Here is a 25,779-nt window from a genome sequence, read left to right as displayed (position 1 = left end):
CTACCAATAATAAAAAGACACAAATATCTATGCAAGGAGGTTCTGACAGAGCCTAGCGGCCCGGCCCGGCCCCGGGATGTCCCTCCCGGCCCGCGGGCCGCGCCGCCCAAGCGCGGATCTGTGCACTTTGGTGAAGTGGGGGCCGGTGCCGCCCCCTCCCCTCCCCAGGTTCTTACAATCAGTGACTCGGAGATTTGGGGCCCCAGTGCCACTGCCCTCCCCCGCCCCGTCCCCATTGTGCGTCATGCTGTTTTTTAAAAATCTGTTTCCAAATTTGTATGGAATGGCAAACTGTTGGGGGGGTCGGTTTGGGGAGGGAGGGTTTGCATGAGAGACACACACACGCACACCACACCGCACGCGCACGCAGGCCCGGCGCGGGCGTCCGGGGGCAGAGGGAGGAGAGCTCGCCGAACCCTCGCTCCTCGCAGGCAATCCTCATCCCGGGTTGAGGGTGGAGACCAAGACCTAGGGCCAGCCCCGCCCCTGCCCGAATGTGCCTCGTTGGGCGCCAGGCGCCCGGCGTTTTCCGGTGGCTGGAGAGGTTTTTTTTTGTCTGAGGCTTCCTCTTGGCTCTGGTTAGCAGGTGGGCAGGGAGAGGGCTGAGGGCTCCTTCTGGAAGTTTCCCAGAGAAAGGGGCAAAAGGAGAACCTCTCGCCACCGGAGGCAGATCAGGCATCCAAACACACGATGCAAAAATGCAAACCCACAGGCGACACACCCACACACTTACCCGCACACTCACACGCAATTTTACCTTCCTCTTGTAGCGAAGATGAAACTCCCGTCGGACACCCGAAGTGCATTGCGTGTTTCTGTTCAGTTTAATGACGATTAATAAATATTTATGTAAATGAGATGCAAAGCCGGACCCGGTTTCGCAAGGTGGCCTCATTTCATTTGGGGGATTGAGCTGGGGTTCTGCGGGATGGAGACACAGAGTCAAGTGACTGTACAGAGGCCAGGTACAGTGACCCTGGACATTCCTGGGTGGGATTTCCACCCTACAACCTCGCTCACACCCATCCACTGGACACCAACACAGCTACATTCACTGCCCCCTCCAGACCTTACCCAGACTCACTCACGCTCCTACCACAAAGCATTGCACTAATCTCCTCACTCCTTCAGTTCCCAAACATGCACGTGCACCTCCTCTGAGAACAAAATATCTTTTCATCACGAAAAAATGACCCAGTTGGGAGCAGCTGGTCATTTTACAACCCTCTGCCCACTGTTGCAAAAAACAAGTGCATAGAGATAAAGAGACGACCATTTGAACCAGACAGGGATATTTTTAAATTAAAAAAATTAAGGTTATGAGGATGAGATATTAATGTAGGAAGTCTTTTTAGTTTTAAATTTGTGTTTCAGTGGACTCAGGGGAATCAGCCCTTTTTAGTCTCAGGAATGTTGAAATTTGTAGTAGTGTTGACGAGGTTGCAGGTGTTCCCAGAGCTATAGGAGGGGTATGAATATAGGTGCCCACCTGGAAGAATGGAGTTTGACTTGGCCATGAGTTTCCCCTGACAGGACAGCAGGAAACCTCTGGTCCACATGGGGATAGCCTCCTTCTTGCCTGGTGCAGCTCCAGACAGAGGGAAGCCCTCAGTCTAGGGAGGTGGAAGAAGGACACCACCTAAGCCCTTGTTCTGCCCAGGCTGCCTTCCCATCTCACAAGACAGCCTCACAATTCTCTTTTCTCTGAGCCTCAGGGGCACAGGCATCTCTGAACTGACTTCCCTGAAGGGACCCTCCCTTAGACACCAGTGCCAACTGGACCCCTGGAATATTTGGAGGGGGGCGTCTAAATCCCAAAAACCACCATCCCAAAGCCTGAACATGGTTAGGAGTACAGAGACTGGGCTGTTTCTGACGCTGCTTACTTAAATTATATTAAACACACACACAAACACTGTTGCTTGTTTTAGGGCTGAAGGAGGGGGAAGTGTACTGTTGGGGCTGAGCTTGCGGTCAGGGATACTAAGGCTTTTAAAGATTGGATCCAAGGCCCCCAAATGAGAGCGCCCTAACAAAATCTGGAAAGGAGAAGGTAGTTGAAGAAGGAAGCCTTAAATGTGAAAGGGTAGATCGGATTATACTGTCTGACCTTCAGCTCGGCATCACCCTTAAATGACCACTTCCAAACACTCTGTCTCACCAGTGGAGACGATGCCCTCTCTCCTCCACCGGAGGACTGCCGCAGGTGAACCGACGCTGGGGGCTGGGAGCTATCCGCTCCCAGGTGCTGACTCTCGTCCATCTCGTGCCTTCCGGCTGCAGAGAGAGGCTGCTGATGCCCGGCCCCAGGGAGCGCCACACAGAGAGAGGCCCTTTCCGACGCCCGAACAGAATTCTGGGCAGAATTCTTCCATAGTTTTCGGAGAATTTCACTGGAATCTTCTCACAGTTTCATTCTAGAATTCTTATAGGCTCATATCTCTAAAGTGAGATTAAGAACTGGGCCCTTCCACCCAGGATTCACCTCTCTCGGTGGTCTAAGAGAATTTCATAAATCTCTGAATCATCCCTATTCTTTACCCACCTTTCTCCCCCACTTCTTGCATGGTGTATGAAGCTAGGCTCAAATCCCAGACTCAAATCTAGAGTCTGGTCTGCTCATGGCATGGGACAGGCCTGGCAGGGACAACTAGAGAGAAAAGGAACTCGGCACCCATCCCGAGGCCTGAGTCTTATCCTGCCCTGGAAACAAGGTTAATTGGGCTTCTCTCCCACTCAGTCTGTTTCCCAGAACCTGCTCTGAAGTCCTGGGCTGGGTAGCATCCAGGTGGCTTGGGGCCGGAAGCAAAAGACCCCTCCACGTGGCTTCCCTGGCCAGACCACAGACTCCTACGCTTCACTCTTCCGGCTACTCCACGCTGCACGATTCGGTTTTTGAAGCTAGATTCCAGATCCTTTGGAAAGATGTTGATGACTCTAGGGCCACAGCGTCTGTGGTCACCTTGGGCGGGTGGGGGTACCCGGTCCCCTTTTGGGGCGGGGATCCGGAGCACCTCCGCTTCCTGTGAATTCCAGCGGCGACCAGAGCTAACCCTTTCCCAATTCCTGACCCTTCCCCCACACTCCCTGCACTCTGGCTGTGCTCTAGCCTACCATCACCCCCCTCCCCGACACTCAGCTTCCCTGGTGAGATGGTGAGATGAGCAGGAGAAGAAGATGCGCGAGGACACGCGGCCCCAAACTCCCCCTTGCAGGTCGTTTCCTCTTGCTGGCTCTCCTGCTTGCATGCACACACACAGAGAAGCTCCAGGAACAGAAGGAGGTGTGTGTGGGGGGGGGGGTAGAAAGCTAAAAGGGGCCAGAGCAGTGGGAGGGAGGGGGCAAGGAGAGAAGTCGTAGAGAGGATGCCCTCCTTGCCCTACCTTGAGCAGCAGGATCTCCAAGCGTGCACCAGGCAGTTTCAGCTCAACCCCTGGATTGTGGAACCTGAAGGCTGCAGCTGGGATCGATCAGGAGGGTGTCTTCCCCTTGATTTTCCCACCCCCAACCGAAGTCAAACATTTGGAAATGACAGGGAAACAGAGATGTTTCTGAGTGCAGGCCATTTGTCCATTGGGGGAAAGGGAGGAAAATCCTTGCTGCTTTTCTCCTCTCTGTTTAACCAGATATAATCTGGATCATGAATCCCTGATGCCCAGTGAACCCCCAGCTCTGATTTCATCACCTAGTGGGACAGCCAATAAACCACTGAGTACAGTCCAGGGAAACTAAACCCCATGGGAGTCAGCAACAGGAAACGCCTGACACTCCCTGGACTCCATCAGGTTGTGTTTGCTTCTCGATCTGTCTGTTTTATGGGGACGTCCACAGAGATTAGATATTTCATTCCCTCTTGGATGACCTTCCTTTGCCTTCTCCTCTTCCCAAGAATCTTAAACTTGAAGTTGCCTGCTCCTTGGAGAAATCTGTTGATTTGAGAGGACATTGAGACTGAGGGATAATTCTAGATTCCAGAGCTTAGTTCTTAAGGGAGGTGGGAAGAAAGGGACAGCATGGGCCAGGCCTGACCAGCCTTGGTGTCCACCTCCACTCCCAGGCTCCTCATGTTACAGCAGGGGTCAAACCAGGACTCTGCACTTGACCTGTTTGTATGTGCTCAAAGGAGAAAGCTGTTTTTTGTGAGATGTGGAAGGGGGCAGATGGGTCTCAGCTGTCACAACAGGCTTCCCAGCTCACAGCCCAAGACATTGACACTTTTCTTTCTTTAAGGCTGGGGCGTGAAGGCACTGGCCACAGACCAGAGGGGAGGTGAGGACCTGGACTTTGAGAAACCTGGAAACCCTGCTCCCCTCCCGAATCCTGAATCAGCCTCTTGCCTCTCTGTCCTGCATCTTTAAAAATTCCAGAAAATGTTGTCCTGGGTGAAAAGTGGTAAGAAAGGACACAGACCTGGGAAGGGCTGGTCTGTCCTCTGAAACTTTCTCCATATTAAAGCACTGGAATAGGAGCAGCCTGCCCGGGGAGGGCCAACAGGAGAAGGCTGAGAGGAAGGCTGGGCTCACAGGCAGGAAGACAACCAGTTTCTCAGGGGGAGATGCCAGGGACTGGGGAGAGCTTAGCCCCCCCCACCCCGTGTGAGGAGAACCTGGGGTGCTCACAGAGGAAAGGACAAGGGAACCCATGGATACTGGCTGTGCCAAGAAAGCTGGGGTGCTGCGTTGGGTGGAGATGATGCCCAGATGTGCACCCGGGTGTGGCTCTGGCACTGGAAACTCGGGGGCTGGTTCCAGCGCAGGAGCGCAGTGCCGACTCCCCAAGCAGATTGGGGCTGCAGGGTTCCATACACGGAGTGTGTGCCTGGTGTTCGGTCATTCAAACCTTTCTCTCCGCTTCTCTCCACCTCGGTATTCGTCTCATTCCTCTTTTTGGAATTAATTGAATTAGGAGCCGGTCTTTCCGGGGCGCTTCTGCCTCCCGCCCGAGGCTGCGCTGGCCAGGAGGCCAAGGCTGCCAGGTCAGTTCCCGCCAGGACCGAGGAGCCCCCAAGCCCCTTTGGGGACCCGCGTGCCAGTTCCTACCCTCAGCCAAGTCTTCGCCAAGGGCACAGCTGGGCGGGGTCTGGGCAGTCCGCCCGGCTTGGGACATCTGTTCTCGCCAGAGTCGCATTAAAGGCAAGGGGTGGGGGTGGGGGGCTCAGAACCAACCTCTCAATCCGGAGCCGATGCCTGCTTTCTCGACCGCAGGCGGAGGCAGTGGAGGACACCGGACTCGCATAGTTTTCTCTTTCCCCTCGGGAAAAGCGATAGAATTGGTATGGGGCAAGTGGGGCTTTCTCTCTTGCCTCCTTCTCTCCCGCTCGACAATCAGTTGCCACATCGGGCCTCACTCCTGGAGGGCAACAGGGTACTCCTGTCCCGCGGGAGCTGCCCAGGAGCCTCCGGAGGCGCCGGCGCCCGGGATACCTCGGAGGCTTCGGGCCGGCGGGAAGCGGTACGGATCCCGCTTGCAGCGAACTCGGCGCTCGGCTGGGCTCCGAGGCCAAGGCGGGGGCGCCGCGCAGGGGAAGGGTTCAACACAACTCAATTAAAACTTCGAAAACATTTGGATTTATGTTGGGGGGAGGGCAGTGCTTTTTTAAAAAACCTGAGAAGGACCACAAAGCCCCTAAGCTAAACCAAACCAAAATCCTTAACTACTGATCATTTTGTAGAAAAAGAAATATCCCTCAGACACTTCTCCCTGGGTGCCACCACGGAAAAGCTCCCGCCTGGCCAAGCCCAGCGCCTGGACACCCCTTCACCACCCCAGTGCCCTGGCGCTGAGCCCAGGTCGCCCCCTGCCCACCCTTTGCTCCCGTGTTGGTGCCAGCCTGTGCCACTCAGCCCGTGCCCGGTGCCCGGTGCCAGGCGCGGGGGGAAGGCGGGGAGGAGCCGAGGCTCCAGCTTAAATTCCATGGCATCTGTTCATTATTATACAGTGAGGATTTTTATATGGACAGCTAAATTAAAGACAGATTTTTGCCAGAATTGCAGATCCCATAAAAATGATGACACAGGATGGGGGCTTTTTCTTTAAAAAAAAAAAAAAGAGAGAAAGATTAAAAAAACACAACCCAACAAACCACAACCCCAATCCCTCTGTGCCCCTCTCCTCTGATGTCAGTGAGTTACTTTGGCCCCTTTGCCTTCCCCTTCTTCCACCAGCACGGGCTGCCCAGGGAGAACCAAACCCCAGCGGCTCTTCATGCCCAGCCTTTTCACAGATGCCCAGTGACCAACCAGCTCTCTCCCACAGCTGCTGGGGCGGGCAGAGGCAGAATGGCCAGGTCAGGTGTGGAGGGTCAGCATAGGAACTGGAGCTGGGGGGGAGTGCCAGAAAGGGGTAGGAGTCAGGGGGCTTGACCTTTCTGCATTCCCAATCCAAAGGGCAAGCTGCGTTTTTGGCTGGTTGCCAAGGCTGGGGGCAGCTGGTGAGGTCCAGGAGATGTGGGGCCCTCCATTCCAGTACATGGGACAGCACCCACTTCCCCCTCTCTAATGGAGAGGGGGATACAATAATTGGGCACTGGGCACAATTTGCACAGGAGCGGGAGTTCTGGAATTTCTACTTTCTGAGATTCTAGAATGTTGGAACCTGCACCAGGTTGGTGGTATTCTAGAACGTGTAGGGATTCGGGGATTCTGGGTCCTATGTGAGGAAGCAGACCTCCCAGACTTCTGTGGTTCTGGTTGCAACGACTCAAATTTGAAGTTCAGGGATGATTTCCGGGGCCCTGGGGGAGACTGGAAAAGTGTGGGCATGCAACCGGGGGAGGATCGAAAGAGTGAGGGCCACTCTCAGGAGCTCAGAGGGGTCCCCCCAAATTAGTGCATGTCTTTCTTAATTTTCTTTCATTTTTTTTTTCAGAAAAGAAAAATAAATATCTGTGGAGTTCTGTGTCCTCCAGACAATTGCTCTGTCTGTCTGTAACTGTCTGTGGGGCTGTCTGCTCATCTCCCTCGGATTCGGAGCTGACAGAATTCATATCAGAAGAGCGAACGCAGGGACATCTGTGTGCGGAATGACTGTGCCTACTCGAACCTGCCAATCGCTCCTGGCACGAGCTGGGTAACAAATGCCTGTTACCTCGGAATGCTGGCGGGTGGGGGGAGGGTGGGGGAGGGTGCCTGGCACCACCCCCGGCTTCCAAGCCCTGCCAAGGCCCCCTCCTGCCCTCGGCGGGTCCCGCCCCCTTCTCCGAGTTGGGGGTCCACGGAATTGGATTGTTCCTTAATTAGCAGTGATTAGAAAATTTGGGTGTCTCTCAAACCCTGGCCAATCCGGGTATCCTTGGCCTCCCTAATCTCGATCCCCACTCTCCTTCTGCCCTCCCTCCTGTTTTCCGGATTAACTCTGGGTTTCCACAGAGGGCAGGCAGGCGGCCAGTTGGGGGTGGGGTGGCTCACGGAATGCAGGGAAAGGGGTCTCTGGAGGGAAGAATTCCGCCGAAGTTGCCAGAAGGAGTTTCTGTCGCGAAGCGTGAGGCTGTGTGTGGAGGGTTTGCATAGACGCGGTTGGCGGGATGATGGGTTGTGAGGTGGGGCAGAGAGAGAGAGGGACAGAGAGACCAGGGATTGCGGACGGAGAGATAGGGATGAGGAGATGCGGAAGATGGGAAGGAACGAGAAAAGAAGGCAAGAGGCGGGGGCAGCGCCGACCCGGTTCTCTCCTCACTAGAAACCTCCGGGATTCGGCCCAGCCCGTTGCCGCGAACCGGCTGGCCTCCCCCGCCTCTTGGCCCAGGCCTCCGGGGCTCTCCCCGATCCATCAGCGGGTTCTGCTATCCGAGGTGGGGGAGGGGAGGGCGCTACGCCACAGCCAGTGCCAGCTGGGGGTGGGGGTAGTTATTGCGAGGAGGGGCGGAGAGCACATCTAAAATTCCGAGACATCTGTTCACCCAGGGAGGAGACACTGGGCGCAAGAAGGCTGGGCGCCCCCACCCCGCCCGCTCTGCCCGCGGTTCCAGGGGCGGGACTCCCGCACTCCCCGTGCCCCTACCCCCAACCGCCAACCCTGGCCTGAAGAAGGGGGTGCTAAGCAAGGGATCAGGCTGGGGGGAGCGGAATTCGGGAACTGCTGTCTTACTGGTGGGTCCTCAGAAAGGGAGAATCAGGGCTCAGGGGAAGGCTGAAAGGGACGGTGTGGAGGGATGTCTGTCGGAATAGATCTCCCCAGAGCACCCACAGACACCCCCCCACATATATATACATGCACATAGACTTGGCCATCATACATGCTCAGATATAAATCCTCCCGTTCCTGTGAACACACATAACTGGCCCCCTTCGAACTTGATCATTTATTCATTCAAGCTATCTTACTAGATGCTTGTCTCTGCTGGGCTTGGGCTAGATATTGGAGAGATATCTTCCTACCCATCAGGAGCAGTGAGCACATTCAGATACCCAAGTGCACAAGCCCACACACTGCCCTCACACTCATACAGACTCTATTCTAAATGGGAGGGGCATCTGGTGGGAGGGAGTTCCAATAACAATACCATCCTCTTGTCTGTAAGCAGTTTCCCCAGGGGAAACCAGGACAGGGTCTAGGAGTCCCAACAGGGGGCTCTGGACCCACTGCCAGCAACTTGTCACCTTCTCACCTACTCCCTTTCGGCAGGAGACCCTGCCCCCAGACTTTCCCTGAACAAGCTCCAACCCACTTCCCACCAAGCCTTGATGACCACCTCTCTCTTTCCCATGCCCTGGCCTGGCACCTGCCCCTGCACCAGGGCTGCCCTAGCTGGGCCGACAGAGGCCAGGCCTCTCAGCTGGGAAATGTCCATGTGGTTGCTACTTAAAAACTGATTTATGAGGCCGTGGCGGCTGCGGAGGCTTGGCCTGCGGTCCTGGTAGTAATCAAGGGCATATGCCCATCTCGCCTGGCACTGCCCAGCTTGTGAGCCCAGCCCTGGCCTCTGCTCTCCTGCTGGGAAGAGAGAGGGATAAAGGTACCAAGTCCTTTTCTCTTCAAGCTATCTCTCTCCTCCTCCACTCTCTTCCTTTTCCTCCTCCTTCTTTTCCTTCCTTTCCTCTCTCCCTCCTCCCTTCATTCCTCCTCCTTCCCTCCCTCCCTTTCTCTTCCTTCTCTCCCAAGTGGCAGGGACCAGCCTGTGTGCCGGGCTGGCGCTCACAGCTGCAGCCCATCTGCTATGATTGAATGGTGACAGTGATGAGACAGGAGCTGGGGGGAATGGGAGGACATGGGGGCTGCCCTGCCACCCCTCAGCCCTCCTTGTGCCAGTCCCCACATGCTTCCTTGACCTCCAGATTGAGACCGTCTATTTTGCCTGTGCAGGGTGGGGTAATCCCACCCCTCTAAGTAGTAAGGGAATTTCTTTCTTCCTACCTAGATTCCTTAGAAGAAAAGAGCAGAAGGGTAGGTAAAAAAGGGGGAAGGGATTGGGGTTGGAAGAGCGATCGGGAAGAAATGACCCATATGTTCACACCTGTACAGGCTTGAGTGGGGCGGGGGCACTAGCACGGAACAGGGTGGAGTGCTGAGACTCTAGTCTGGGCAGGGAGGCACTGATGCAGGTCCAGGATCCAGCTTTTTCAGGAATCCAGGAAAACATCCTTGATGGTCTTTGGTGGGTATCTTGTTCCTTAGACCCTGTCACTTTCCTTACCATGGGGGTTCCCTCTGTACCCCAGAAAATCTGCTGGCTCTCTCTGTCTTCAGGAGTAAATTTGAAGAGCTGGGAAATCACCGTTCTCCATGGTGCCCAAAAGAAGACCCACAGGTTGGACCCGAGTCTGTAGCAGGAAGGTCTAGTTAAACATGAAGAAAAATTTCCCTGCTGATTCCAGTGCAAGACCAAGATCTGACAACAATAACAATGGAAACTAACTTACATGTGGAACTTATTATGTATCCATAACTGACTTAAATTAAGCATTATACACAAGCTAATAATTATCTCAACCACTCTATGAGGTTGGGACTGTCGTCATACTTACACTACAGGCAAGGACACTGGGGCACATATGTCCAACTTGTATCCTAGGCCTGGCTTCTCTCTTGGTAGGAATAAGAGAATGATTAAGAGGTCCAAAAAATTTTAAGAACGTTATCCTTTCTTTTTCACTCACTTTTCTCCTGCCTCTCTTCTCCCTCTCCTTGTTCCTTACGCTCAATCAACCCAATACCTTCTCTCCTGTGAATGCACATACACGTGGCTCTCTCTTCCTGCCACCACTCACATGCAAATAGGTAGAAACACCCCCAAGCAGGCACTCACTGTCCCCATCCCACACATGAGGAAACCCACTCACAGACTTGACTGCGTTTGATCCCACCTTCTGTGTTAGGGCAATTGCTCCTCACATCTGTAGTCTTGGCCCGTGGGGTCTCTCTGCCTGAAGCTCAGGGTGGAGAATGCCATTGTGAACAGCTGCAGGACCAGCCTGGACTTCCAGTCTAATCTGGGCCCCTGAGGAGCAATTTGCTCCACCTGGATATTTCCCCTGCCCTTTCCCTGGATACTGGAGTCTGTCTGGGTGACAGACTGCCCTCTCGTTTCTGTCATCTGCACCTCCATTCTCCCCCTTTCCTCTTCCTCCAATCTCTTTCCTCTTCCCTTTCTTCTTTCATCCATCTTCACACATCCTTTCTCCCCCTTCTCCTCTTTTTTCCTTCCTCATCTTTTCCTTCATCCCCTCTTGCCTAGTTATTATGTAATAAGTCCTTTGGTCCTTGAAAATCCTCCCCCCCACCCACGAAAGTGGGCATTCCTTATATTCTATAAATTTCACAACGAAGAGGCTGCTGGTAGGAGAGCATCCCTACTAGGCAATCCCACCAGAGAGAAGTTTTTATCTCAAGAGAGGGAGATAGGAACCCATAATCCAATCTTGTGGATAAGCATTAAGCAGTCACTAAATCCCTACAATCCTCAGAACAAATCCAGATCAACTCTGCTGTCCACTTGCCCAACACAAATTGGGATAAGAAATCAGGTGGGAAGCTTTTTGTGGGGTTATGATAGAACTTTCTTGGTATCTGTCTCCTTCCCCTACTATTTTGAGGTCTTCTAAGGCAAGGAGGCACCTGGAAAGGGGCACCTGGGGGTCACAGAAACCACACATCCAGGGTCCCTCACCTGTCACGGTACCCTTACCAAACTCTTCCTGTAATTGGCCCTGAAGGACAAAGATGGCTAAATACTTGAGCCTGAGTCTGCATTTAAGCAGGGATGGGGTCTGAGGTCACCTTCCATCCTCACCCACCTCTCCCAGGCCCAGTGTCTGGACACTCCTTGGTTACCCTGGTATCTTTTCAATTCTCTCTCTCGCCCTCTCTCTCTCCTTTATCAATGAGTCTCTCCCTCTTGTCCCTTCTCTCTCCTCCATTCCTTCTGTCTTCGACCACCCATCCCAGGTCTCCTCTCATCTCTTCCCTGTCTTGTCCTTGGGTAAGGAGAAATGTCTGGTTTCAGCACCACGGACAGAGACATAGGGTGCGTTTGTCTAAAAGGCTGGGCGAGAACCGGAGTGTTTACTTCAGGCTGAGATCTGTGCAAGTGGTGAGTGCCCACGAGTTTCTTTGGGTGTGTGAATGTGCATGTGTGAGTGTGTCCAAGGCTGTGTGAATGCCTGTGCCTCTCTGGGGCACACGCCTGTGGGAGTCTCTGGGCGCATCTGTGTGTTTGTATCTGTCTGTGCTGTGTCCCCGCCTGCTCCCCGAGTCCCTGGCTGAGAAAGGGGACGGGATGGGGACGCTCCGTTCTGGAGATGGGGGAGGCAGCGGGTGGCTTAGTATCCCAGCCGGTCCTGGGGGCGTCATCCTTGCCCAGACGCGCGCCAGGCACCATGTGGCATGTGTGCCAGCCGGCACAGGCTGAGGGCATTCTGCCCAGCATGAGAGGAGGTGGGGAAGAGGCAGGGAGCTAGGGACAGGCAAGAAGAGGTGGGGAGCTGAGCTCTGAACTTAACTCTGGGGCCAGGCCCTTTCAGTCCTGGGTGAACTCCAGCCACAAGCCCATGGATGAAAAAATATACAAGTTACTTGCCTTTGTGAGGGCCCAGACAACCAGATAACCAACGTGTCACACACACATATCCTCAGGGAAATGCACAGGGCAGGCCTGTCCTGGCTTGCACACAAGTGTGCACACCAGTTCCTGTACAAATGCACACACACATATATAAATAACTAAGCCACTCTCAGAGGATGGGGGATATAAGAATCACCGCTCTGGGTCACAGAGCAGGACCCCTCATTACATGATTGGGCACTCACCTCCTATGATATCAGGCAACACCTCTAAGATCTGGTAGCTCCTACGACAACAGTTGCCTCCCCAACAAACGGACAGATTTCCCCAGCACTGTGCATGCCTGGGGGCTGTCATCATGGGTGCCTGCCCTCTGCACCTAGGGAAGGAAGTTGAGAAAATAATGTTGCCTCTGTGTCTCATCTGGAAAGAATGAGCAAGGGGGAGAGGAAAGGCATCCAAATGGCTCCTCCCTTTCATCACCCATGCAGTTCTCATGCCCCCAGAGTCTGGTGTACTGGAGACAATCCTAGATTTTTCATCCCTTTCTCAATATTAACGGGCTATGTGACCCTGGGCAGGTTATTTCTCAGTGAGATTTAAATATGATTCATGTAGGGGCGCCTGGCTGGCTCAGTCAGAGGAGTGTGCAACTCTTGGTCTCGAGGTCATGAGTTTGAGCCCCATGTGGGGGTATAGAGATTACTTAAATAAATACAAAACTTTAAGAAATTTAAATGTAATTCATGTAAAGGGCTTAGCTCGAAGGAGTTGCCATTAAATGGCAACTATTATTATTATTATTATAAATTAAACAATTATTATTGTTATATTAATACTATGGAAGGAGTGGTTAGCAGGGTTGGATGGAAATACTGTAGCCAATGCTTACAGCAAGGTGTCTGACCCATAGCAGGTTCTCAATGAGCACGAGTACAGTACAGTCTGAAATTAGTGGTAGAATTTCAGGAATTTAGGCAGTTAAAGGGAGCTGAGAATGATAGAATTTGCTCTCCAAAAAGAGAAGCATGCACTCCAAGTGCAACAGGAGGAATGAAAGTTAGACATACAAAAAAAGCTGGAGGACGAGGCAGGAAGTAATAGAATGAGGTGGTGAGGATAGGATCCTTCAGGGTGAAGCATCCAGACCTCCATTGTGCAGGGCCAGGGAAGCCCCTGGAGGGTCTCCATTCCAAGTCTGAACTCTTTTTTTTTTTTTAAATAAAGATTTTAGGATGCCTGGGTTGCTCAGTCGGTTAAGCGGTTAAACATCTGCCTTCTGCTCAAGTCATGATCCCAGGGTCCAGGGATGGAGCCCCACCACTCAGGGAGCCTGCTTCTCTCTCTTCCTCTGCCGCTCCGCTGACTTGTGCTCTCTCTCTCTCACTCTCTCTGTCGGATAAATAAATAAAAATCTAAAAAAAAATATTTTATTCATTCATTTGACAGAGAGAGAGAGGGTGAGCAGGGGAAGCAGCAGGCAGAGGGAGAGGGAGAAGCAGGCAGAGGGAGAGAGAGAGACAGACTCCCCACTGAACAGGGAACCCAGTGTGGGGCTCCATCCCAGGACCCTGGGATCATGACTTGAACAGAAGGTAAACGCTTAACAGACTGAGCCACCCATGTGCCTCCCAAATCTGAACTCTTTATCCACATGTCTTCCCACCTATTTCTTCTCTGGGCTTCCTAATTTCAGTAAATGGCAGCATCCAGTTAGTTGCTCAAGCCAAAAATCTGGACTCATCCTTGAGTTCCCCCTTCCTCTCAGTCTCCATATTAACTCTCACCAAGAGCCACTGATCCTTGCTCCAATAGGCACCCAAGTCCATGATCTTCTCTCCTTTATCACTGCTTCCCTCTACGTCAGGTCACGTCTCCTCTCCTTTGGGTGTCTGCTCTGGCTTCCCACTTTGCCCCACTCTGATCCATTGTCCCATAGCAGTTAGGGTAATCTTTTAAAAATATAAGCCTGGCCTTTTGCTCTCTGGCTTAAAATTTTCCAGCAGCTTCCTCAGCACTAGAATAAAATCCAAACTCCTTATCAGCTGGATCTGGTTCCTCCCTCCCTCCCCAGAGTTATCAGCCCCTGCTTCTCCCTCTCCATGCCCCAGTCTCACTGGCTTTTCTTTCCACTCTGCACACACTAAGATCACCTTCTCACCCTAGGAACTGGACAGCTTTCTTGGCCCAATCAATCCTCTCACCTCTCTCCCACTCTTCATGGCTGGCTCCTTTTCATGCTTCCAGTCTCACGTTGTCCACCCCCACGTCCACCCGAGAAACCTTTTCTGATGCCTTTTCTACTATTTCCTTTGCAGTACTTAACTGTTGCCTTGCTTTTTGTTGTTGTTGTTGTTGTTGTTTTGTCTGCCCATCCTGCTGGTCTGCAAGCTCTCTGAGGACAGGGACCGTAGTATTTGTTCTGCCCCATGGTAAACTCTGAGCTCAGCATGGAATAGGTATTAGACAGTGTGTTTGAGTGGCAGAATTGATGAATGCTTTGACACCTTGCAGGGTGGGGGTGGGGTGAGCAGGTCCTGTAGCCTGGGCTCCAACCTGCCCCATTAGGGGTCTGTCTCATCTCTCTTCTTCCCAGGAAGCTTGTCTGCTGGCAGCCTCCTAATTATATTTTACTTCACTATAAATCTTTTCGTTAAATATAATTGAAAAATACACCTTTCGAATCATCGCATTAACCTAGCATCCACTCTGAGGCAGTAATTAAAAGCTTCCTACGATCTCTCACTGGCTTGGGGAGAACTGACTCAGAGATCATCTTCTGCCAAACCCCAAATGTATAGGCACCAACCTCCATGCCCCTAGAGAGGGTGGAGGCACAGGACCCAGACTGCCCACCCCTCAGGCTCAGGGGGGTGAGCCTGCTCCCCCTCTTCTCTCTCCATGATAGGATTCAGACAGCTGGGAGCAATGTCCAAACTCCAACCAGCACTCCCTCTGGGGCCTAGGGTCTGCAATACTCCCCCTCTTCATTCTCTCCTGAGCTCCTGGCTCAGAGCCTTCATAAAACTCTGGGTCATCTTTGACAATGCTCTTTTACACCTCATACCTGATTCAGAAGCAACTCTCCCTGTTCTGCCTTCAAAATCAATCCAGAATCTGAGCACTTTTTTTTAAGATTTTATTTATTTATTTGACAGAGAAAGAGACAGGGAGAAAGGGAACACAAGCAGGAGGGTGGGAGAGGGAGAAGCAGGCTTCCTGCTAAGCAGGGAGCCCAATGCGGGGCTCGATCCCAGGACCCTGGGATCATGACCTGAGCCAAAGGCAGACGCTTAACCAACTGAGCCACCCAGGCGGCCCAATCTGAGCGCTTGTCATCACCCCACTGCTACCACCCTGGTCCAAGCTGCCGTCCCCTCTCTCCTAGATGACCACAGTTTCTGCCCTTGGTCCCTTCAGTCTATTTGTGGTGGAGCAAGCAGAGGGATTTTGTTTTTCTTTTATTTTTTTTTAAGATTTTATTTATTTATTTGACACAGAGAGAGACAGCCAGCGAGAGAGGGAACACAGGCAGGAGAAGTGGGAAAGGAAGAAGCAGGCTCCCAGCAGAAGAGCCTGATGTGGGGCTCAATCCCAGGACCCCGGGATCACGCCCTGAGCCAAAGGGAGACACTTAACGACTGAGCCACCCAGGCGCCCCTGTTTTTCTTTTAATAATAGCTTTGCTAACTTATAATTCACACATTTAAAGTGTACAATTCGGGGCGCCTGGGTGGCTCAGTGGGTTAAGTATCTGACCCTTGATTTCGACTCAGGCTGTGGTCTCTGCATTGGGCTCAGTGCCCAGAAGGGAGTCTGCTTGAGATTCTCTCTCCCTCTCCCTCTGCCCCTCTGTGCCCCTCCTGCACTCTCTCCCTCTCTCAGATAAATAAATAAATAAATTCTTTTTTAAAAAACTGTACAATTCAATGGTTTCTTAGGATATTCATGGGGTTGTATGACCATCACCACGATTTTGAACATTTCATCACCCTTTAGCAGTCACTCTCCATTCCCCTCGACCCCACAGCCCTAGGCAACCAAAATAAAACACCACCTTCTCTAAGAAGCTTTCCCTGGCTACTCCATCAAAAACTGCGCCTCCTTTCCCGCTCCTTCTTCGCTTTATTTTTCTCTTTAATACATAATCACCATCTAACATGCTATGTATGTTGCACATTTATTATGTTCCTCCTCTAGTTTTCCCACCCCATATTCACACTCCCTGTGGGAGGGGCCTTTTTTTTTTTTTTTTTTGTAGTAGCATTCCCAGCAGCTAGGACAGGACCCGGTACATAAGAGGTATTCAATAAACATATGCAGTATGAATGAACTCAATAACAAAGATATTGAGTTTAAGGTTCTCAAAAGTTGCCTTCCTGGGGACCAGCTCTCAGGTGCCTGAATGTATCTGTCTCTTCTCTCTTTTTTCTCTTTTGGTCTTCTTTTCTTTCCTGCCCCAGACACAATGTTCCACTCACCTCCACCCCTTGGTCAATCCTTAACGCCAACTCTCTTGGTGTTGTCCAAGGGACTTGTTCCTCCTCTTTCTCTCCTTCTGCCCTGACCAACCCCTGACTCTTCCCCACTCTTCATTTTCAGACTCACCCTGGAGAACATCAAATGGATGGCCTCTGGCATGCTAGTGGAAGAATAATCAGTCTCACTGCCTGAGTCCTTCAAGAATGGTGGCATTCCTGTGCTTACGACTTGGGCCAGGCCCTAAGTTGGGTGCAGCACTGTCAGATAGAACTTTCTGCAATGACAGAAATGTCCTATTTCTATTCTGTTCAATATGGTAGTCACTAGCCAATATGAGGTTATTAAGCATTTGAAATATGGCTAATTGTGACTGAGGAAATGAATTTTAAATTCTATTTAATTTTAATTAATTTAAATTTAAATAGCTATATGTGGCTAGTGGCTTCCAATTGGGCAATGCAGATAGGCACACGTTATTTTGTTTAATCTTTACAATTATCTTGGGGAGGAGATAATATTATCCCCATTTTACAGATGAAGAAGAGTGGCTAATCAGGATGAGAATCCATGTGTGTTGGTTTCTAGAACCTTCCAAGGAGATGTTTCAGGGCTTGGGATAGGAGTTATATAAGTGAAGAGGGCATGGAAACATAATCATTCATTTTTTCACTCAGTGAGACTTTGTTGAAATGCATCTGCTAAAGGCTGGAGATATAACCACAAACCTTTTATTGCATACCTTCTGGGACACATTTTGTTTTTAAGATTTTTAAAAAATTTATTTATTTGACATAGAAACAGCCAGCAAGAAAGGGAACACAAGTAGGGGGAGTAGGAGAGGAAGAAGCAGGCTCCCAGCAGAGGAGCCTGATGCGGGGCTCGATCCCATAACGCCGGGATCACGCCCTGAGTGGAAGGCAGACTCCTAACGACTGCGCTACCCAGGTGCCCCTGGGACACATTTTTATTCCCATTTGACAAATGAGAACGTTGAGACTCAGCTAGATTCAGCAACTGCTGGATCTCCCTGCTCCCTGCTTCTTCCCTCACCTCTCCCCTCCTCCCCTCCCCCAGCCCCAGTCTATTCTCTCTATAGGAGCAACAGTGATCCCTTGAAACATTTGTCTGATCATGTTTTCCCTCGCTGGAAATTTGGCCAGGTTCCCCACTTTATTCCCAGAGAAAACCAAAGCCTATACAAAGGTCTGTGTGGCCCTGTGCAGTCTGTGCCTCCCTCCATTCCAGCTCAAGCCTCACCTGCTTCTGCTCTCCCTGGATCCCTCCAATCCACCGCCCCCCTTGGGCCCTTCAGGCCCTGCCTTGCCTGTTTGTTGGCTGCTCCCTGATATCCACACTGTCCATTTCTTCACCCCCTGAAGGTCTTAGTTCAAATGCTGCTCTTCCAAATGAGGTCTACCCTGACCCTCTATTTCAAATGGCAACCTCCACCCCCCCCCACCTAGATCACCTTTTCATGAACTTTCCCCCCATAACACTTCCTACCTTCTAACATAAATATAATTTACTGATGTATTATCCCCATCTCCCAGCTCGGATGGAAGTTCCTGGAAGGCAAGGATCTTTGAGATATTGCAGAGCCTCAGCCAGCCTCTGGCACAGGGTCAGATATCAATGAACATGGGTCAGATAAATGGACGAGCCTGCCCCGTAGCAGCAGGTGGGCTCAGATTCTCACTTGAGCCCTTTTGCTTCTAAAGCCTGAATTCTTTCCCTCAAAGTCATTTTTTCTTTTTTTTTTTTTAAAGATTTTATTTATTTATTTGACACAGAGAGAGACAGCCAGCGAGAGAGGGAACACACAGGGGGAGTGGGAGAGGAAGAAGCAGGCTCATAGCGGAGGAGCCTGATGTGGGGCTCGATCCCACAACGCTGGGATCACGCCCTGAGCCGAAGGCAGACGCTTAACTGCTGTGCCACCCAGGCGCCCCCAAAGTCATTTTTTCTTAAGTATTCCCTCCAGGGTCCTCCCTAGGTTCTCTCCCTTAAGGGGGGGCTCTGGGCTCATGCAATTTCTAACCCAGGCAGGGATATGAATTCTTTTATATACTCTTGGCTGTGATACCCAGGAATTGAAGTAATTTTACCCAAACTCAGAGATCTCCTCTCTTCAAGGCAGGGGCCCTGGGTCTGCTTTTCAGGCTGTGGCCCCAGCAGGTAATCCCCCACCCCCACCCCAGATACTGCTAGTCTTTCCCCTCTCTGCTGAGGAGGAGCTGGGCCAGTCATTCCCCTCCTTCAGTGGGATAACTTGGGAACATAGCCCCCCCGCCCCACACCTCTGGGTATGCAGTGTCACCAAGCTAAGGAGGCACAACAGTCCTCCATCCCTTGACTGCTTACCCCATGAGGAAGGTGACAAGGTATTTCCTCATGGTGGGGTGCACGGGCAGGGACTCTTCCTTGGAACTGACAACTGGGATTGTTTGTGGGTCCATTAGGAGGGATGGGAGTTAGATAAAAGGAAGGACTTCCCAAAAGTTAGAAAACAAAGCAAAGGTATGAAGCCTCTTTTTCACTTAAGGGCTAAGATAACTGAATGCATTCATCTCCCTTTAACCATGCCCTGGACATCTTCCCAAGTGGTCAGTAACAGGTAAAAATGACCGATGACTCTCCCCTCTGAGCTCATCCCTCCCCAGTTTCTCTTCTCCTCCACTCTTCCTCATCCCCTTTCCATCTCCCTTAGCTCAAAGCCACTTGCTGGGCCCCAAATGGAGAGACAGCTCCCTAGGCACCTCGGGGAATACGAAGCCACGTCAAGAGGGAAGAGCTGGCGTCTGACGTGTAGCCCAACCACCTTCTGGTAGCGAGGTGCGAGGAAAGGCCAGGGCTTGGGGCCAGTACCAGCTCTGCCAGCTCACAACTATGCGGTCCGGAGAAATCGGTCGACGTCTCTGAGCCTTAGCTTTCTCGTCTGTAAAATGGGGCGAACGGTATCTGCCCTACCACACTGCATGAGTTGGGTGATGGCTCGTGGGAAGTTCCAGGCACAGGGTAGACACTGAAGAGTTGGTGTTGTTATGATTATTACTGCTTAGGCTCCAGGAGGCCCTCTCTTCCACCCCCATGGATGAGGGCGGGCTTCCCCCCTCCTTCATCATTCACCATTGCTCTGGTCCAGATGAAAGTTCCAGATGGAGTCTCCAATCATACTTTGCTCCAATTGAACCTCTTCTTTTCCTAAAACTCAATCCAACCCATCACTCCCTGCCAAAATCCCTCCCTGGTTCCCTACTGCCTACCAGCACACAGCAACCAGAGTGATTAATAGTTTGGGTTTTGGGGTCACACCTGGGTTGGATGGTCACTTCTCTCACTTTCTAGCTGTGTCTCTTAGGCAAGTTATTAGTATCCCTGAGCCTCAGTTTACTCATCTGAAAAACAGGATATCAGTGCTTGCTTTGTGTGATTATTGTAATGAAACAAAGCAATTGATATAAAGCATTTGGCACATGGAAGATTCGAGCTCTGTTACTATAACAGCATGAAAAACTCATAACTCCTGAGCATGACATGCAAGGTTAGCTATAGAAGTCAGAATTCCCAATTTTTAGAGCAGGATTGTCAGAATGAAGCACCTGGCCTGCCCATCCAAACTGTTTCCTGCCATCCTCCACATGAACCCCATGTTTTGGTTGGCACAGTGCGTCACTCAACCATCCCCATGCTGACTTCTTTTGGTGCCTTGGCACATGCTGTTCTCACTGCCTAGAACATTCTTTCTCTCCTTGCCCACTTGGTAGACTCCTACTCATCAGTTAAGACCTAAGTCAAGCCTACGGTCCTCTGTGAAGCCTTTCCAGACCCAGGGTCTGGGATCACATCCTTGTCCTCCAGCACCCCAGTACTTTACCTCCACTTAGCATTGGGGAGAGAACCATAGGCCTTAGGACCAGGTTGCCTGGGTTGGAATTCTAGCTCTGCCACTTCCTAGTACTTCCCTGTTCCTGTACTAGTCTGTGCCTCAGTTTCCTGACTTGGAAAGTGAGGTGATAATAGTATCTGTCTGATAAAGGTCTGAGGAGTAAATGAGTTACTATGTAAAAAGACTTGGTTCCCACTCTCGGCACAGTGTAAGTGCCCAGTAAGGGGAAGCTGTCATAATTATTATCCCGGCCTCTTTTGCTTTCCAGGACAGAGCTCAGTCTCCAAGTTGGTCTTCCAGATCAGGCTGTGAGATTGGAGAGGAGGGACTGGAGCTGATTCATGAAGCTGCTGTAGAGTGGATACTTGGCTTTCTCATTTGTCCTTCAGGATAATACTCTGCACTGGGGACCAAGGTTCCTCCCATTTTACAGATGAGGAAATCAAGACCCAGAGGAAATGCCTAAGGGCCCTAGTAAGCAAGCAAGCAGCAAAGCCAAGTTTTACTCTTGGACCCGGCTGACTCCAATCACCTCCCCCAGCCTCAGTTTTCCAATCTGTGGAATGGGTTGGTAACTGTTCTTCTAATCTCTCAAGTTTACCGTGTAATACATGTAAATGTAAAAGGTAGAATGAGGTTTACGTCTCCCCTCATGAACCGGGTAATGCTTTGTCTAGGACAAAAACAAGAACTTTTCTGGGGGTGAAAGTGGGGAGTAGCTGAGATGCAAATGGTCCCAAAGCCCCACTTCACCCCTCTCCCTAGGGTTTGTAGGCAGCCTGGGGCCAATTCAGCAAGCTCCCTTCTTTCCTGGGCCCACTGCCAGCCCCTCTGCCCCTTCCCCCCACCCATTGCCACTGGAAGACAATGGTGGGCAGGCCCAGCCTTTGTGAGAGGGGTCAGGCCAGTTAATCTCAGGCTGGGCCAGGGAGGGGGGTGTGGGAGGGCTAGGGGAAGGAAGAGGGGACTGCATGTGGGGACAGATGACAGAGGGCTTGTGAGGGTCGGGAGGACACTGGAGGCTGGGGGCCTGAGGAGTAAAAGCTTGAAACAGGCTTTGGGGAGCGTTTCCTCCGAATGTAGATTTGAGCTCCTATTAAACTTGCCAAAAATTTGTGTTAGCTAATGGATTCTTAATTCTGTCTAAAATGAGAGAGGGAAAATTATGCCATTCATCTTGTATTGGTTTGAAATTACATCTGACACCTAATCGATCATACTGTGGAACATTAACTCTTTGGAAGAGACCCAACTTTTCCTCTCTCCCTTGCTTTCCAGCGCTCTCGACCACCCCCACCCCCTGATTCCTTCTTTTGTATTTCATTAACTAAGCAAAGCTCTGCCTGTCTCTGGGGGTGAGGGGTGGGAGTTAGGGAAAGGTTTCGTTTGAATCAAAGGAGATAACTAGGTCCCCCAATCCTTTGCCCAAGACCAGAGCCCCTGCTTCCAACCTTCAAGTGACCTCCTCTCTCCCTGTGTTTTCCTATGTATTCTGAGATCTGGAAATGCAGAATGAAAGGCATTGGGGTGTGGGGTGACCTCAGAGCCACCTTGGGGGCACCAGAGAGAGGCCGGGAGCCAGGCAAAGCTGAGCTGGCACCTGGGGCTGGGGCAGGGGCCGTGGCGGGGGGGCTCACCTGCGACTTGGTTGGCAGATGGGTGAGGAGGAGGAGGGCAGATGACAATAGATTTACCTCTGGGGATCCTTAAGAGCTCTGACTGAAAACCCCAAGCCCAGACCTGCTTTCCAGGAGGAGGACTTTCTGGCAGCAGAGAGAACCCACTGGAAGCTGACAGACCTGGGCTGGGATCCTGGCTTCACTCCTGACAAGCTGTGTGACCTTGGGCAAGTTACATAATGCCTCTGAATCTCAGTTTCCTTCTCTGTCAGAGCAGGATAATAGCTCCAGTGAGGACTGGAGGGGAGAATCCAGGTAAAGCTGGGACAGAGCCTGTTGCCAGGCACACAGTAGGTGCCCAATAAATGTGCTGGTCAGAATCCAGAGCAACACTCCTCCTCCCTTCTACTTCTTCCTGACATCCCTTCCCACCCCTCTTCTTCCCTCCTACCTCCAACTGCCTGGCCCCCAGGCAGACCTGGGCTGAGAAGCGACAAGGCCAGGTCTGTGAGGGCCAAGGTCTTCTCCGAAGAGGACACCAAAGGAGGCCTAGGCCCCCTGGGTTTCTGCAGGGCCCCTAGCCCTCTTCTTTCCCAGAGCTCCTCAGTCTTCTCTTAAAGTTGTGGGGGGTTGTCTCCTGCATGGAGAGCTCTCTCCGCACCTCCCACCTTGCCTGGGTCTCTGGAGGAAGGGGAGCTCTAGGAGGTGAGGCCAGGAGGAAGGGCAGTCCAGCTGGGAGAGAACCACTGCCTTTACTCAGCCTTTTCTGACCTCTGCATGTGGTTTCCAGAGGGTGCCTATCTCCAGTTTGATCATCCTGTATTTTACCAGGGAGGGGCAGATTGGGCTGGGAGTTGGGGCTTGTCCCTCAAGAGCAAGGGAGGGCAAAGAGAAGCTTCCAGGGCCCTCTAGCTCCATGTGAAGGGGGTCCTCATGGAAGGAATGTGCCATGTAGCTGGCCTGTGGTGCAGGACAGCATGGAGGGGCTGAGGGCCTCTTTCATGTCAACCAAGGTGGTCGCTACCTTCTCCGCATTCTCAATAAGCACCCGTAAATGCCTGAAAGAGTGAATGCGCAGGTGCAGGGTCCGGGCTGGTTGAAGGGCTCAGTCAAGGTCACACAAGGAATCATTAACTACTATCAGGTTTCTGCTCCAAGTGCCAGAAAGAATGGCGTAGAATGCCCCAACTGTGTTCTTGGGCCTTGTGGAAGAGCCCCAATGTGAAGACTAGGGCTACAGGGGCAATCTCGTGCAGTACCCTCATTTTACAGAGGAAAGCAGGACTCAGGACAGGGTCTGATGGACCAGGGCCACAGGGCAAGGCGGGGCTGCAGAGCCTACACGGTTTCTGGGGAATGGGCTGGAGTGGTGGGAGGGAGTCCAGAGAGCTGCTGGAAGAGGCTTTCCCTGAAGAGAGGAAAGCAGAGGGGGCTGGTGAGGTTTCTTAACTCCCTCTCCCGCCCCAGCACACATACAAACACACAGCGGCAGGAATTTTATTTCCAAATGTCCCTTCTCTGGGGAGCTTGCTGTTTCCCAGGAGACGCCTGGTGGAGATGCCCCTTCCTGCCAGCCTCCCTGGCAGCCACTAGGCGGCTGTGGCTCCCTTTTCTGCCTAGAGACGCCACAGCAAGGGTGCCACGTGGTTTGTATTAATAGGAAGTGGAGCCCAGGCCTATAGATGCTGAGGATGGAGCAGGCCAGCCGAGAGTGGGTGAGCGGCTAGGCCAGTGGGTAGACTGAGGCAGCCTCTCCCAGGGCCACACTGATCAAGGGCCCCGGGCAGCCTGCCATGCTTAGATACATGTGCTGACCTGCCTCTGGTCCACCAGAGGGGAAAAAAAAACAATCCTCCCCGAAATCTTTTTCCCCAAACTGGGAATGTTTTTATGTTTTTATCTTGAATATAAAAGTAATGCATGGTTGTTACAAAAATAGATAATTTCAACAAAACAGAATGAACAAAATCTCCAGACTCAAATTTTAGGATCTTTTTCCATAGGAAAGCAATTAGCCTCTGGCTGAAGAGTCCAAGGCAAGGGTCTGCTCTGCTCAGGAAGGAGGGGGAAGGTATCAGGACACTATGGAAAATTCTAGAATTTTGGAGGCCCTCCTGAAGCAAATACCCTTGTACTGGAGAGACTGATACGTGTGTCTGTTTTCCCCTCAGAAGATCAGCAGCTTCAGAGTGGAGTTCTTCCCACTCACTCTGTGTTATTCCCACACTTCCACCTTCTGGGTGCACCATGCTGCCCCAGTGTGGTCACCCAGGAAATATGGGTTGGAAGAATAAATTAATGAACTTACAGATAAGGAAACAGACCCAGAGACAGACACTGAGTAGCCCGAGTGGCCCAGATCATGTTCACAAATACAACAATTGCCACAGCTCAGGAAAAAATTGGGCTTCAAATTCTCCACCAGTTCCCTCTTTGCCAGAGCTAAAGGGGAGCTAAAGATTGGAGTTAGCCAAAAGGGCCAAGTCTACAGAAGAATTTTCCCAGGTCTGGCCCTTGGACAGAACAACATTGAGGCACTAGAGGGAGACTGTCAGGTTTTATAGGAAGAGAGGCCCCGCCCAGAGAGGGAGAGGGGTGGTAGAGAGTCTGATGTGAATTTAGAATTTGAATCCATGCCATGCCAAGGAGGTGGAGAGCAGTTTTGCCCTTCTACCCTGACAAGGAAGCAGATCTGATTGGAAGGTTCCAGGTCATCTTCCAGTTAAGAAGGGATTTTAGCATATGGAGGAGACTTGCCTCCTTCAAAGAGAGAGGAGGGATTCATCCAACACAGCAGCAGGGATGGAAGCCAGCCCTCATTTCCCTTTCTACTCCTTGCCAGAGAACTTAGGGTCCTGCCATCAACATATTATCCCATTTAGCCATCGATAACTGTCAGGGAGGTCTTAACCCCATTTTACAGATTAATAAACCAAGGCTAAAAAAGGCAGTTACTCGCCCAAGTCACAAACCAAGTGGCAGAATTTGGAAAATCCACCAATCTCAGGCCTGGCCCCCAGATACTCTTTCCGCTGAGGCCTCACCTCAACATTTGGTTTCTTTGGGGGCCATGATTTTGTGGCCAGACCACCCACTGCTAGATTTGGGCACAGGTTCTCTAACTCACAGAGGTCCCTGGCCTTCCTTTAAGCTCAGATCCTTGCCGCGTCCCGTGCTGTTTGGGCAGACCCTGTCCCTGCTTCCCCTGAGAACTGCATTTAAGGCGCCCACGGAGGCATGGGATAAGACAGGAGTCACCCAGGCTTGGCTCACGTGATCAGTGCTCCTCGAAGATGTCACCTTTTCCATTTTGCCAAGGCTTGTTCTCCTGAAGGTCTCAGTCCATCACTGTATTCCCTCCTCACCCCAAACCCTCCACACCCTTTTGGGGAAGGCGCAAAACCTTTGCTGAGGGCAGACCCCGAGACCCGCCGCATTCATGGCCCACAGCGGGCGCCTTGAGCCACTGCACCGAACCCAGCCGGACACAGCTCCGCTCCTCCTTGGAGCGCTCTCCGCCCACCAAGGGGGCAAAGGCTGGCCCCGCCCTCCCTCCTTGGCCTGGCTGCCGCAGGAGACCGAGGGGCCGGCAGCCCGAGAAGCGGCTGGAGGCGAGGGCCGGTGAAGGGGCCCGCAGATGCCGCCTCGGCCCCCCTTCCCTGGCCGGGGCCCCCACGGTGTCGGGGAGCAGGAGGAATCAATCAGGATAATGAAGCCGCAGCCTGCCACGCACCGCAGGGGCACTGAGGAGCCGGGGCCGGTGCCAAGTTCGCCAGACGGTTCGGAGGAGCCGA

At 52.0% G+C, this 25,779-nt stretch overlaps 1 protein-coding gene across 4 annotated transcripts in view; it reads right to left on the bottom strand.

Moving 5' to 3' along the window:
* Window positions 1-132: 132 nt before the first annotated feature.
* The window catches only part of LOC109489230, a 27,087-nt gene continuing 1,440 nt past the window's right edge, over window positions 133-25,779 (bottom strand). The window contains exons 1-4 of one of the 4 annotated variants that reach the window (XM_034641435.1): window positions 5,166-9,018; window positions 2,162-2,277; window positions 1,490-1,613; window positions 133-921 (exon numbers count right to left, since the gene is read on the bottom strand). In XM_034641435.1, coding sequence (XP_034497326.1) covers window positions 179-921; window positions 1,490-1,613; window positions 2,162-2,277; window positions 5,166-5,337 — 1,155 coding nt within the window. In that variant the 5' untranslated portion in view covers window positions 5,338-9,018 and the 3' untranslated portion in view covers window positions 133-178. The other 3 variants (XR_004619858.1, XR_004619859.1, XR_004619857.1) reach the window with 3 other exon arrangements.

This window comes from Ailuropoda melanoleuca, chromosome 13 (assembly GCF_002007445.2).
Source record: "Ailuropoda melanoleuca isolate Jingjing chromosome 13, ASM200744v2, whole genome shotgun sequence".
In the NCBI taxonomy this organism is placed as follows: Eukaryota; Metazoa; Chordata; class Mammalia; order Carnivora; family Ursidae; genus Ailuropoda; species Ailuropoda melanoleuca.
This window is presented reverse-complemented; position numbering and strand designations above follow the sequence as displayed.